The sequence below is a fragment of the Fukomys damarensis genome, unplaced genomic scaffold, assembly GCF_012274545.1.
Source record: "Fukomys damarensis isolate Sample0158 unplaced genomic scaffold, DMR_v1.0_HiC HiC_scaffold_13, whole genome shotgun sequence".
In the NCBI taxonomy this organism is placed as follows: Eukaryota; Metazoa; Chordata; class Mammalia; order Rodentia; family Bathyergidae; genus Fukomys; species Fukomys damarensis.
The window spans coordinates 38628524-38642033 of NW_022900925.1; the positions used below are offsets into that span (position 1 = coordinate 38628524).

The following is a 13510-nucleotide window of genomic DNA, read 5'->3' on the forward strand; positions in this document are numbered from 1 at the left end:
CTCGGAGTTCACCACTATGCCAACCCCAGGAGCCGCAGGCCAGGCTGCCCTGCTGTCCCTCGCCTAGTCGGCCACACCAGTGCGCTCCGGGGGCGCGGTGGGGCCCCCCACGCCTCTGCCAGGCTCTGCTTCCCCCAGATTCCTCTCCAGCCCCGTGGGCAGGGCCACGCCAGGATGGCCGGGGGTTAACTAGAGGCAGTGAAAGGGTGGAGGCGGGCAGAACCGGGTCAGGAGGGAACCCGCAGGTCCAGGCTGGGATAAGAACCGGCCCAAAGACAGCACCTGAGTCCCAGGTACAGCCGTGTGTGGCCCCGCGACTTTACACGAAGTCACTTCCCTTCCAGAGCTCTGACCCCAAACCCCAAGCCTACACTAGGCGCCTACTGTGTGCCAGGCTCTCAGCCGGGTGCACTCTTTCTCTGGGTCACTCGGGGGCACCTGAGTCATGAGGGGCACCAGGCTCCGTGTCCTGGTCTGGTCCCCGGCACCCTGACAGCCCCGGTGGGAGTTCCACCCAGACCAGAGGTGTCCTGGGAAAGTTCCAATAAGACCACCAAGGGTAAAAATGGTCTAAAAGCAAAGTCAGAGAGGGCCAAGGGAGGCCGGGCCGCCCAGGCCCCTGAGGTCGGGCACAGGAGGGATGGGGAGGTTTTGCCACCCTCGCAGGGTGGCTTCTGGTGGCCCACGAGCCTGGGGAAGGAGGTCCTCGGCACTTTCCAAGAACAGGGCCTGGGCAGGCTCTGCCACGGCCCAGCTGCCTCCGTTTCCCCCAGCCCAGTGGACCAGCTGGGTTCAGATCACAGCCAACCCCTCAACACCCCATGATGTGGCCTCTCTGGGGCTCACGCCTGGGTTCCCCAGGTGGGAATGTGGGGTATGGGCAGCAGAGGCTGCTACCCTGGCCTCAGCCCCTGTGCCCTCCCACTGGACTCTCCCTGCCTTCCTGCCGGTCCTGGGCCTGCACGAGTGCCACACCCTCCCTCCCCTGTCACTCCCTGGCCCGCCTAGCCCCTGCACCTGTGTTCCCTCCCTGCTTGCAGCAGGAGACTGAGCCCCGCCCCCAGACCTGCACTGCCCACCTGCTCCACCATACCTGTGGCCTCAAAGGGGTGGTGGGGAGGCCGCCCGCCGTTCTCCGCTCGGTTCATGGTCTTGTTGCTGTCTGGTTCCGGTGGGGGCTGCAGGTAGCCCCCCAGCCCAGGGGTGAGCTCTGTGGCATCATTCTTGAAGGCGGGCCAGCTCTGGCCCTCTGCGGCTCGGAAGGCTGCGTGCAGCAGTGGGCAGAAGAGACACAGGGCCAGGGAGAGCTGCATGGTGCCGAGGGAGGGCACTGCCTGCCAGCAGCTCCGCTCCTGGCCCCAGCCTGGCCCCTGGGGTTTTTAAAGCCCCTCTGCCTGGGGCTGGCCAATGAGGACCAGGCGGCGGGGCCGGGTGGGTTGCTGGGCACGCCCTCCCCAGACGGCTCCACTGGCCCCAGGTGCCCTCCCCTGGCCCCTGCCTGGCTGTGGTTTGCAGATAGCAAAATGAGCTTGGCATTCACTGCCTCCTGCCCCCTCCCACCTGGTCTGAGGACGAACTTCGAGGAGTGCAGAGCTCTGAGCTCCTGCAGCTGAGAGGGTGATATCACTGCCTAGGCCCTGTCACCTCCCCAGCACACCATCCCAGGGGACACAGGCCCAGCCACAGGATGCTTTTTTTCTCCTTCAGTGCTGGGGATCAAGCCATGGCCCTCACGCAGGCAGGTAGGTGTGCTCTGTATACCTGAGAGCTGCAGCCCCACCTGAGAAAACTGCTTCTTAAGAAACCTCACTGGGGAGCTGGCGTGGTGGCACATGGCTGTGATTTCAGCACTTGGGAGGCTGAGTCAGGAGGATCGCCACAAGTGGCCTACATAGTGAATTCAGTAGCACACCCTAGAGAAGAGGGAGCACCTGGCCAGCACAGCTCCATGAGGCTCACCACAACTGCCCTTGCATCCTCTGCAAGACCAGAGAGACAGCTGAGGGCCACCTGGGGGAGGGCGGGATTCCTGTCCATTGCTGCCCCTTGGAGACTGACCGGCGCTGGCTGTGGCACATGTCTCCCTGGCCGTTCTGGGGCACCCAGCAACTAAACCTTTTCCTAGCACAACTCAAAGCCAGGATTTTCATTGCTGACGGTTTTGTCTGTTGCGCTTTTCAAAGCTTTGCGTTCTCCTGGTGTCTGGGTCCATTGGGGCAGAAACCACAGCCCCTGAGAGGGCCACGGTGTGCAGGGCAGGGTGGGCGTGGTGCGGGCAGCTCACACCCGAGGCTGCGGCGGAGCCCCCACCCATGAGCCCCGGAAGGCCCTGCCGCCTGCCCCCACTTGCATGCCCTGTGTCCACCTGCAGTGCCGGCTGTCCTGCCCCGTCCATCACCAGCAGGAACAGCCACTCTGACAGTTTTACAAGCCAGACGGACCCTGCAGGAAGAGCTCTCTGATAGCCGCTTCCTGACTCAGCTTCCTTCAGGGCAGAGCAAACAGCTGTGGCTGGTGGGGGGTGAGCCATCCCCCCAGGCGGGAATGGCACGGTTAACCCTGCAGTGGCTGGGCAGAGCGGTCCCAGGCCAGTGAGCACCGCTGTGCCCTTTCTTGGGACACTTCCGCCACCTGCTGGGCTGCAGTGGTCAGGTTCGGGACTTCAATTCAGTTCGTTATTTTACTCAAGGCTGAAGCTGTGCACAAAGGAGAGGGAACCAGAGGCTTGGACTGTGGAGCGCCCCCCACGCAGGGGAGCTGCAGCCTGGGGTCGCTCTCCTCCAGTTAATCTTCTGCCTCGGTTCGCCATGAGTCACGTGGACGCGTGGACCGACTCGGGGAGGTTTCGGTCGCTCTCCGGCTCCCCCCCGCTGACAGCCTGCACACCCGCAGTGTGGCGACACCTCTGTCTCCCTAGGCCTGTTCACATGTTGTGCACATGCGTGTGTCTCGTTCCACAGATCTTCCCCCTGTTGGGGTCCCCCACCCCCAGTCAGGAGGAGGCGCCGCTGGCGGCCACGGGGTCTCCGCATCGCCCTTCACCAGGACGCCTGACTCTCCCTCTCCGCCACGACCCCGCCAGCACTGGCTCCCTCTCCCTCGGCTCTCACAGCTGCAGGCTCCTCCCACTGGGGTGCAGACCACAGCGACTTGTTTTAACCTTGTCCCTTTCCAGCAGTGGTCGCCATGGTCACCGCAGTGGGCAGCTCAGCAGGTCCTGGGGCCCGGAGTCCAGCATGCAGAGTGGGCGGCTGAGCGGGGCCTGGCCCAGGCCACTCCTGCCCGCCGCTCTCGTGGCCCATGTCCCTGGGCTCAGAGAAGCAGCCCCCACCTCCCTGTCCAGCTGCCCCCTCTTCCCAGGCCCGTCCATTTGGAGCCTCAACCCTGGCTCCAAACCAGGCCACACCCGGAAGTTGGGTCAGGCACTTCTGAGGCACAGAGCAGCACCTCTCTCCACTCTGGCTGTGCGCTGTCATTTCTTAAAATTAACTTTAACGGGACCAGGGATTTGGCTCAGTGGTTCCACTGTCTGCCTCACAAGCGCAAGGACCCGAATTCAATCCCCGGTACCAAAAAAAATAAAAATAAAAATAAATAAATGTAACAGTGGGACCTTAATTTCTGTAAAGCCTATTTTCCCTGCCTGTTCCTGTCCACCTGTACTGAGGCCGGGGAGACACACTCCTGTCCAAGGAGAAATAAGGTCTGTATCCAAGCAACCTTGCACCTGGAACCCATGCTCAGTGCCACCAGGAAAGCTCCCAATGCCTTTTCTAAAACAGCCCGGGCTGGTGCGGATGGGCGGCAGAGTGCTTTACCCAGCAGGCTCGTGGCCCTGGCTACCTGCCCAGCACCATGGAAAATGAGTAAAGAAGAAAAGAAAGGTGGGTGCAAGCCACCTTGGGAGCCTGTCCAGCACAGCCTCTGCAGCTGGCTGTCCCCGGTTCTGCCTGCCCTTCTCCCTGACACCTGGGAGCCCCGATTTCTCATTCTCGGCCTCACCTGCCCCGCGCCATGAGGCCAGCCTTTCCGGAGATCTGGGTGAGTCCACGCCTCCTCCCGCACATGGAAGGGCGTGGGGGCTCGAACACTCCCAAGTCTCAGCCTGGGACCAAGGCGACTGTGCACACGTGCATGCGGTTTTAGGTGACTGTTTTCGGGGCCTTGGTCCCCGGAGGGCGGCCCTGGAGCTCGGCCCTGAGAATCTCCCCAAATGGTCTCAGAGGCCCGGCTTGCATTTCTGAGTGGGGTGGGCCTGGGAGCCCCGCGGGAGGCCATCACGCATGGGCCTGATCTTGAGACAAGGTAAACTGTGCCTCTTCAGCTCCACGGAAGCTCAGTCCTGGGCCTGACAGGAGCCTCGAGAGTCTTGCAGCCCGGGTCCCCTCCGAACCCTGCGGCTGCATCCCTGGATGGTGTCCGATCTGCCCACGGTCAGTGCCCCAAGGACTGGCTGGAATTGGGGACTGTCATGGTCACCAGGCAGCTCCGGCGCAGACGGGCAGCAGGCCCACCTGGTCCCCTGCAGTCTGTGACTTGTTCTCTTCCCCGCTGAGCCCACTGGGTCACTGCAGCTGCCTCCTGCTTGGAGAGCATCCTGGGGCCCTGCCTGGCCCAGCCTCTCCTCAGCCGCCCGGGTTCCACCCTCGCCCTGGCCCGGAAGGCCTGGGGCAGACCTGAGCCCGTGGGCGGCCCCTCCATTCCAGCGGGCCGGGCCGGCCCCACTCTCTTCCTCGCTGACCCCCCACCTCCTTCCCCTCTCCTCAGGGCGGGGCCCCATGCTGTGGGCTCGGGCCTGGGCTGCAATCCGGATCTAAGGCTTCCCAACCAGGTTTTCTGACCCCCAGTTCCCATGGAGATGTCTCACAGTTATAGAAGCATGTATTTTAATTATTTAGAAATATAATAAAATGTGAATTGGCTGGGGATTTAGCTCAGTGATTTTGCTGCCTGTCTTGCAAGGACAAGGGCCTGAATTCAATCCCCATAACAAAAAAAAAAAAAAAAAAAAAAAAAGCATTAATCAAATGTTATGGAATTATTTTTCATGGTACTAGGGATTGAACCAGGCCTTCATACTGAGCTACATCCCCAGTCCTTTCTAAATTTTGAGACAAGGTCTCAATAAATTGTCTGGACAGGAGTTAAACATGCAATCCTCCTGCCTCAGCCTCCCAGAATGCTATACATCTACTGTTAATGTGCTGGGCACCACTTGTCCATTCAGTGTTGCCTGGGCCAGGAGTGCAGCTCAGTGGTAAAGCACTTGCCTAGCACTGCAAAACAAATAGCTGCATAATTAAATTAAGGGGCTGCACGTAGGTGGCACCACCTCCAGGCTCACTTGCTTCAGGGAAACTTTGCAATGGGCCCTCCGATCGATGATGAACATTATGAGGGCTGAGTCTAGGCGTCCCCCAAAACCTCGGGTGGTCATGGGAGGCTTTTCAGAGGTGGCTGGAGCTGGGGTGCGGGATGCTGGGACTGTGGGTGTGTGGTACCGAATCAGCCCACAGATTGGCAGGCACAGTTCTGGGTGTGGACAATGGGAAGCCACCCAAACGGCACCACCCAAAGGGCCGGGCTTCCGTGGAAACCGAGCAGCACTGCCTCCCTGCTGCTGCCTTCTGCCTGCCATGTGCTCTTTCTGCTCTGCCATGCCGTCTGCCACCTGCCCAGCCTGGGGGCTGGCCGATGGACTGAAACCCCGACAGTGGTGAGCTAAATAATCCTCCCCCCCTTTCAGTACAGGTGTCAGGTATTTTGTCCCAGCAATGAGAAAAGTAACCAAGGGGAATTTCTTACAAAGGGCCACCTCTCCAGCAGGCTGCACCTCAGAGTCTGACTTTTCAAAATTAGGCTGGGCTGGGCACAGCGGTGCACGCCTATAATCCCAGCACTCAGGAGGCTGAGGCGGGAGGATCGATGTGAGCTCAAGACCAGCCTGGGCTACATAGTGAGCTCTAGGTCAGTCTCAAATACATAGCGAGATCCTGTCTCAAAAAACTAAAATAAATAAATAAATAAATAAAATACAATTAAGCCGGGACATTTGCACCCCCATCCAGCAACACGGCGGGCAGGGCCCTGCATGGGATAGAGGGAGGCCCACAACGCTGCCCTAAATCTCATCTGAAATCCTGTGCACGCCCCCCGCAGCCAGGCCCTCTCAAATGGGAGTGTACAGAAACCTGTGGCCATCCATCCCATGGACACAAGGACACAAGAGCCACAAGCAGACACACTAAAATGTGCTGGCAAGCAAAGCATGGCACGCCTGCTCTTGACAGGGGGGATAGGTCCATACATACATGTACACACACGTGCACAATGTGCACACTTGTGTACGTGTGGGGTTCTCCCAGGAGCACGTGCTCAGTAGGGCTTCCTGCAGGGAGAGACAAAAGGCTGGGGTAACAAGGGACTCCCACATCACTACAGCTTTTTGTGCTGCTTATCATTACTCTATACAGTTTTACTTCATTAATTAAAATGCGTGAGAGTTACAGTTAGGGTTACCAGTTTATATATTCGTTTTCTGCCGTGAGATTTTGTGTAGAGCAATGGAGAACTATGCTGCTGTGAGGAAGGATAAACCTGAGTCCTCTGCAGGCAAACAGATGCGCCCCGGGACCACACTCTCAAGGGAGATACGTCAGACACACAAGCTCGAACACTCCGTGGTCTCCCTTATCTGAGAAACCCACATGATAAAGGAGAAGCAAAATAAAAGAGAGAAAGTGGAAAGCAGGGAGACAGATTCTTTGCACATGGGAAGGGGAACCGAGACGGCAGGGGTAATTAAGACACGGTGCCAACAAACGCCCAGTGAGGAATGGGATTAGTACAGACTGTAAACGTGGATTCCTAAGTAAATAACAATTGGAAAACGCAGACAACAAAGGCTTTGTGTAGAATGGAGTCTGTCCGGGTTGGCGGAAGGCGGCACCACGGGCCCTGCCTCGAAGAGGATCTCCTGACCCGGCGGGAGGCAGCCACACCCAGAGGTGCCAACCCCCAGGAAGAAGGGACCCAGGCCTACAGCGGGGCTGGGAGCAGCAGGGGCCAGGCTGCCTGGGACGCAGCCCCCGGGCCCCAGGAGCACGGGCCTTGTGGGGTCTTGGGATGCCTGGACGGACACCGCAGAAACAGACCCATCACGGAAGCCCATGCTCACTTTCAGGTGATGGCTATCTTTGAAAGTTAGAAAAAGCAGAGGCCAAGTGTTAAAGCGCAAAAGGAAAGGGTGGTAAGGACACAGGGCCTGTGCTTTCGTCAGGCGAGACATTTATTTTGGTTGTGATTTTAGTGCTTTAACACTGACCAGTGACACAGCGGACAGTAAACTTCCCTTTTCTTTTTTCGGTGGCAGTGGGGACAGGGCTCAAGGGTGTCAGGCAAGCACTCTCCATGGAGCTGACCTCCCAGCTCCCAGCCTGCCTCATCCTTTGTCCTGAAAAATCGCTCTTTCACTAGCAAAGCTCCCCAACAGCCGGCAGGAGGTAAGAGGGTCGCCAGCAGCCTGGAGCCTGATCCCTGCCCCACACGGCCACCGCCACTGCGAGGACGCAGCGCCACCTGCTGGCCGCCGCGTTGTGCGCACCATCTCTAACTTAGGGGGGCTCTAAATCGGTGGGGGAGCCCATGTACAGTGGAGGCGGGAACCAGGCCAGGGAGGAGCACCAGCTTCACAGTCTCAGCTCTCCTTCTGTAGGGTCACAGAAGGGACAGGGAGGGGCCGGGGCACCCTGAGTCCCTGTGCCGCTCTCCCCAGGGGCAGAGAGCTGCGGCCACAACCAACACTGCGTCTGCTCCACTCCAAAAGGAGAGTGTGGGGTTCCTGGGGCCATGGAGAGCCCCAGAGGAAGGCGGGAACTCTCCCACATGCTCCCCAGGGAGGCCTTGCGCGGGGTGACCCTGCTGGAGCCACTTCCAGCAGCAGGGCAGGAGCGCTGCCTTGGGGTGCTCACAGGGACCTGCCTCGCACCCTCTGCTTGTGCTGGGCCGAGGGCTTGGGTGGTGGACCTGACCACGCCCCAGCCCGGGGAGCAGGAGCCTTGGAAAGAAGGGACCCCGCTTCCGGGAGCAGCAGGCCAAGCAGCCAGGGCCGCAGCCTCGTCCCCCAGAACCCAAGGATGAGTGGGGAGCACAGGCATATGTGGATGGCCGCTGTGCTCGGCAGGTGACGGGGAAGACAGCAGCAGCTGCGGCACAGGCTCTGCGGGCACGGAGCAGGGGACGGCGACCATGCGGTGCAGCAGCGAAGACCCTCACAGCCCGGGAGGCCGGAAGTGCTCCCGCCCCTGCTCCTCCACAGCCTCGGCTGGAGCCCGAGTGCAAAGCTGAATTCCAACTGTGCAGCATGAGTCCTGCCGTCCCTTCTCGGAGAGGTGGGAGCCCCGGGAGCTGGGCACATGTGGGGCATCACCCACGTGCACCAGCTTGGCCCCGGCACATGCATGAAGCACATTACGCCGGCCGGTGACAGCGACGACTCTGGCGCACAGCATCACAGCACCCAGAACAGGAGCCCCACGCCCCTGCACCCACAGCGCTGAGCTCACCGGCTCTCCCACCTGCCTGGGGCCCACACTGCTCTGGAGAAGCCTGTGCTCAGCTCCCTGTGCTGGGGCTGCAAACAGGCCAGACCCCACCCTGCTTTCTCAGAGCAGAGCCCACACCCACGGTATCTCCGGAGGGCACTCGGCGGGCAGCACAGCACCCAGCACTGGCACCTGAGGCGTGGCAGAGCCCTGGGCTGACGTTAAAGCCGGGGCATCCGCCAGGACGACAGCCGGCAGCGAGGCAGGGTGTGGGCGGCTGTGGGGCCCCGGGGAGGACAGCGGGCCACATGCAGCCACCCTCCTTTACTGGGCTCGGCACTGGGCGCAGCTCCTACCATGGAGCAGCCCCACCTCCGGGGACAGAGGCGACCAGAAGGGACAGCTGGGAGCAGGACACCAGCAAAGCTGTGACCCGGGACGCGGCCGGGCTATGCTGGGACACGGGGGCAGGGGCCTAGTGACAGACGCGGGGCAGGACACTGTGCTTCCTGGCCCTAGAGCTTCAGCCTCCCGTCCCGGCGGAGCGTGTCATTCAGCTGGCACAGTTGGGCCAGGAAGCCGTCGTTGGGGCCGATCTCTCGGTGCTGCCGCACGGTGCTCAGTGCTGACTTCACGTCCAGGTTCTGCCGCAGCATGAGGTAGGCGACGACCAGGGTGGGGGAGCGGCTGTACCCCTCACGGCAGTGCACCAGCACCCGGCCTGCAGGAGATGGTGAGGTGTGAGGGCCCCACGCTGCTGTCCAGCTGTCCTGGGAGATGGATGCTGACAGTACCACCGGGAGGCTGAAGGACAGAGCCGGACGCGACCCTACCGCCCTGCAGTGCCACTGTGGCTCTGCCTCGTGGTTACTGAGCAGATGGCCCCAACGGCTGTGTCATGGCGGCCCACGCAGGGACCCCGAGGGCTGGGCAACAATGGAATCAAGTGACAATGATGACATCTTGCCAGACACAGCACAGGACCCCACGCGGTCCCCGGGGACAGTGGGCCCGGAGTGGGCACAGCCACGGAGGGGCCTGGTAGGGCCCAGGCACCGCCTGTGCTCACTGGTGACCCGGCTGCTCCTGAGCGCAGGCTGACCCACCACGCAAGGTCCTTCCCCAGGAGCCAGAGGAATGGCACGCCCAGCCATAGGTGGGCCACACGACCGCGGGAAAGGAGGGAAGGCCCCGCGCAGAGTGCCACAGCCAGTGGGTGAACCACAGAGTCCTGATCCTGAGGGAGAAGGGGCACGCGGCAGGCACGTCTGGAGACGCGACTGGGCACCTGAGTGGGTCCGAGATCACGCAGCTCTCTTGGGGAGGGACGGGCAGGAAAGGTGGAGGGCAGGACAGTGGGAATGGTGCGTCCACCCTCTTGGCCTCAAACACATCTCAGCCCTGTATGGTGCCTGCCACTCACGCTACAGTCTGCTCCCTGGGGCGTGGCTCAGAGGGCCATCCACAGCATTGCCCTCATCCCTGCCCACCTCTCCTGGCTCCCTAGGATGCTCCTACCCGGCCCACGATCCTTTTCGAGTGTTTCCTTGATCAGCGTCAGGTTTAAGGTCCGGCTCTCTGAGCCCCGTGACCTGGGTCTAAACTGTGGCTTGGGGCTGAGACGTGCGATGTGGCCACGTCAGGAGGGCCGTGGGTGCCCTGCTGATGTACCCATGTGGACCTCCAGGGCCTGGCCCGACCTGGGGACTCACAGGCTTCCTGTGACCACGCTGCCGCCTCACCGGCCAGCCTGGTGCCGCAGCCACGTGTGGAGGGCAGACGGTCAGGCAGCAGTGCCCCTCCCTACGGCTCCACTTCCTGCTGTCACCGGCGGTCAACAGCAGTTGAAAATTAAGTAGGAGACACCTGAGTCTTCATTCTGTGCCATTCCAGGTAGCACGGCGACACTCGTGTCACCCTGCTCTTGCCATGGGACACAACTGGCATCTGCCCAGCATGCCGCTCACTGTCTTGGGGCTGCACACCGGCTGTGTCCAGGAGGCACAGGAGTCCTGTGCGGTTCTGGGCACCCACACGGGGCTCCTGACCGGTAACAATAGGCTGCTCACAGATGCCTGGAGCTCAGAGAAGCTTCAGCCTCAGCACACTGGGCTCAGGGTCCTCTGTGGGCACATGGCTCCCATGCCTCCGCCGGGCAGGATTGGAGGGGACTCTGCTGGCCCGGCTCAGTGGCCCTGTCACCCTCCTCTGTGCCTCCTCCCGTCCCCGGCCCAGGCCCAGCAGCCCGTGCCCAGGGCACCCGAGTGCGCCATCACAAGTGGACCCAGAGCAGGCTGCACCCCCACGGCCCCAGTCACGCCCACCGCCTCGGCACCCTCTGGCATTCCCACCAGCTCTCCGTGACAGCGACAGCCCTGGTCCACGCCTTTCTGCTGAGTCACTGCCACTCCTCCTCCCGTCCACGGTGAATCGGTAGGACTCGGTGTCCCCATCCGGTGGCCCCCAGCAGTGTACCAAGGACGAGGCACAAAGAGCCCAGGGCTACTGACGGGGACCCCAGACCCAGGCAGGCAGCACAGAGCAGGGGACACCAGGCTCAGCACCAGCCACAGCACGGGGTGGTGTCTACCAAGGATGGGCAGGAGACCAGGCAGAGGGCAGGAAGGGTCCCTTCCAGGTGGTCTTGAAACAGGCAGGAAGTGATGTCAGTGGGCATGCTCAGGGGTCAGGGCTGCACGCTGGACCGCAGAAGCGGCCATGCAGCACAGATGACACTTCTGCCTCCAGGTCACATTGTCCCTCAGAGGACAGGGTGACAGCACAGCACAGAGATGGGGGAACGGACAGGGACCTGGCCTGGTCTCCCGATGCCTGCGGCTCCTGGGTCCCCTGCTGTGGCCACATCCTTGGCTGGGAGAATCCATTGCAGAGGTCACTGCCCAGCCCCGTGGAGTCATAGGTGTAATGCGCCGTCCCCTGGGGAACCAAGTCTCACTCGGGATCACCGTGGGCCAGCAGGCAGCCTGGGACAGAACTGAAGCCTCTGACCCCCCGGGGCAGCAGGAAGAGGCTCCCCCTGCATCCTGCTATGGCCCAGTCTCCACTGGTCCCCGGGGGTCCCCGCCGGCAGGGCCTCACCGTTCTTGTGTGCCAAGGCCTGCTCGATGAAGTCCGAGGCCCTCTCGAAGTAGGCGCTGAGGTTGAACTCCTGCGTGTCGTTGGCCTTGATGCCCAGGTAGGTGATGCCCGAGCCCTGGTAGAAGCTGGCGCTGGTGTTGACGTGCATGAAGGACCGGCCCTCGGCGGCGTTCAGGACGTGGGTGACACCCAGCTTCTGCAGCGTGGCGATGTCCTGAGCCACGGTCCTGCGGGAGGCATGGCGGGCCTGCCTGAGTCAAGGAAGTAAGCCTGGGCACAGCCTGGAGCCCCATCCTTGGCTTGGTGTCCTGTGACCGCCCTTCCTCCCTTGGACCATATCCGGTTACTGGCGGTGTCCCCAAATAGATGGTGGCTTCACGCCTTGCTGTCCCTGCCACTGCTGCACCTCTGACCTTCTGCCCTCTGTGGCATATGTTTCCTCATGGCTGCCCTAACCTGCCGTGCCTTGGTTTCCCTCTCTTGTCAAGAGCGAGGGCAGCCGGGCCATGTGCTCAGTGAGCGGCTAACCAGCCTGACTCCCCCGAGTGACATGGGGGGCTCCAGCTCCCGAGGATCCACGCCCACGCCAGGCCTGTCCCCTACCATGCACAGTGCAGGCATTCACAGGGGTGGAGGAAGTTGTCCTGGGCCAGAGAGACCGGTAGCCAGGCCAATGGAGCCCTTCAGGAGCTAGCCCTTGGGGAGCAGTGGCCCCAAAATACCTCATCTGATGGCTACAGGGCCCTCTATTCCCTCTCCAGCAATAAAGGACCCCACTGTGGTTTGTCTTTTCTACACCAGCACCTTCCTGGGCAGGGAGGGTCGGACGGCAGCATCCCCCCGCTACAGCTGCGGCCAGTCACGCTGGGATTCACTCAGAGGACAGGGAACATCTTTCTTTCCTTCTTTCCTTTTTTTGCTGTCTTTCATTTTGGCCCTGGGGGTGAGCCAGGCCCTCCAGCCTCACCACTGAGCTGCACCCCAGCCCTTTCTGTTTTATCTTGAGTCAAGGTCACGTAGGCTGACCTTGTGGTCCTTGAACTCATGATCCTCCTGCCTCAGCCTTCCAAGGAGCTGGGATTTCAGGCAAGCACCACCACACTTGCCATTCTGGCTGCTACTTGGGAGGTAGCTACGGCTCAATGCGCTGGACAGGCCCTGTGGCCCGCTGGGCAGGGTGTTGGTGGGAGGCGAGGTTGCCCTGTGGCTGCTGCCCTCCCCGCTGGGAACAGGGCTGAGAGGACACAGAAGGGCCACCCCCGCCCTCCAGCACCAGCCCACACACACCACGACAGGCGGGGTAACGGTTGTGGGGTGGGGTGGTGCCCTATCCCCTTGGAGCTGGGACCTGCAGGCCCCAGTCCCGGGTCAGCCCGAAGAGGGGCTTGCGGCTCTGGGTGCTGGGCTCTGACGCTGGCCCCAGGCCAGGCCAGCCTGAGCCCGGCTGCTGGGCTCCCTGACCCGGCCTCTCTGTGCCCAGCCCTCACCTGCGCTAGGAAATTCTTAGTAGTAGTCGGAATACAGAACAATAAAAGCACTTCCTGTTGGCAGGACAGATGGAGCATTTTCCAGGTGACAGCGGGGGTCTTTTATGGTAACCCTCGCTGATTTATCCCACCCACAGCCACCGATTGAAAGGGCCCCCCCACTCCATCCCACTTTGGGGGTCTAGATTCTGAGCCGGGCCGGAAAGGACCACGCCCGACCCGTGACGTCACCGTGTTGCCATGGCAACAAGGGCATACTTCCGGGGTGAGCTCACTGCAGAGCCGAACCAGGCAGCTGTCACATGACGCGCCGGCCGGACACTGGCCGGTGACACCGGGCCACCTGTTACGTGGCCGTGGGGGCCCCGACCCCGACCCAGA

The 13510-nt window shown here is 61.6% G+C and overlaps 1 protein-coding gene across 1 annotated transcript; it reads right to left on the reverse strand.

Annotated features, from left to right (window-relative positions):
* Positions 1-6489: 6489 nt before the first annotated feature.
* Dusp3 (dual specificity phosphatase 3) lies at positions 6490-12703 on the reverse strand. Its single transcript, XM_010642969.3, has 3 exons — positions 12669-12703; positions 11643-11869; positions 6490-9264 (listed from the first exon to the last, which is right to left on the reverse strand). The coding sequence occupies exons 1-3, from the start codon at positions 12686-12688 to the stop codon at positions 9059-9061; spliced, it is 453 nt and encodes a 150-aa protein (XP_010641271.1). The 5' UTR covers positions 12689-12703; the 3' UTR covers positions 6490-9058.
* Between the last annotated feature and the right edge of the window lie 807 nt (positions 12704-13510).

Coding starts and splice junctions, on each gene's coding strand:
- Dusp3 (XM_010642969.3), bottom strand. CDS start 12,688: ATGAGTTCAAGGACCACAAG. Junction 11,870..12,668: donor ATGAGTTCAAGGACCACAAG/GTCAGCCTACGT, acceptor TGCCTCCCGCAG/GACCGTGGCTCAGGACATCG. Junction 9,265..11,642: donor GGCCTTGGCACACAAGAACG/GTGAGGCCCTGC, acceptor CATCTCCTGCAG/GCCGGGTGCTGGTGCACTGC.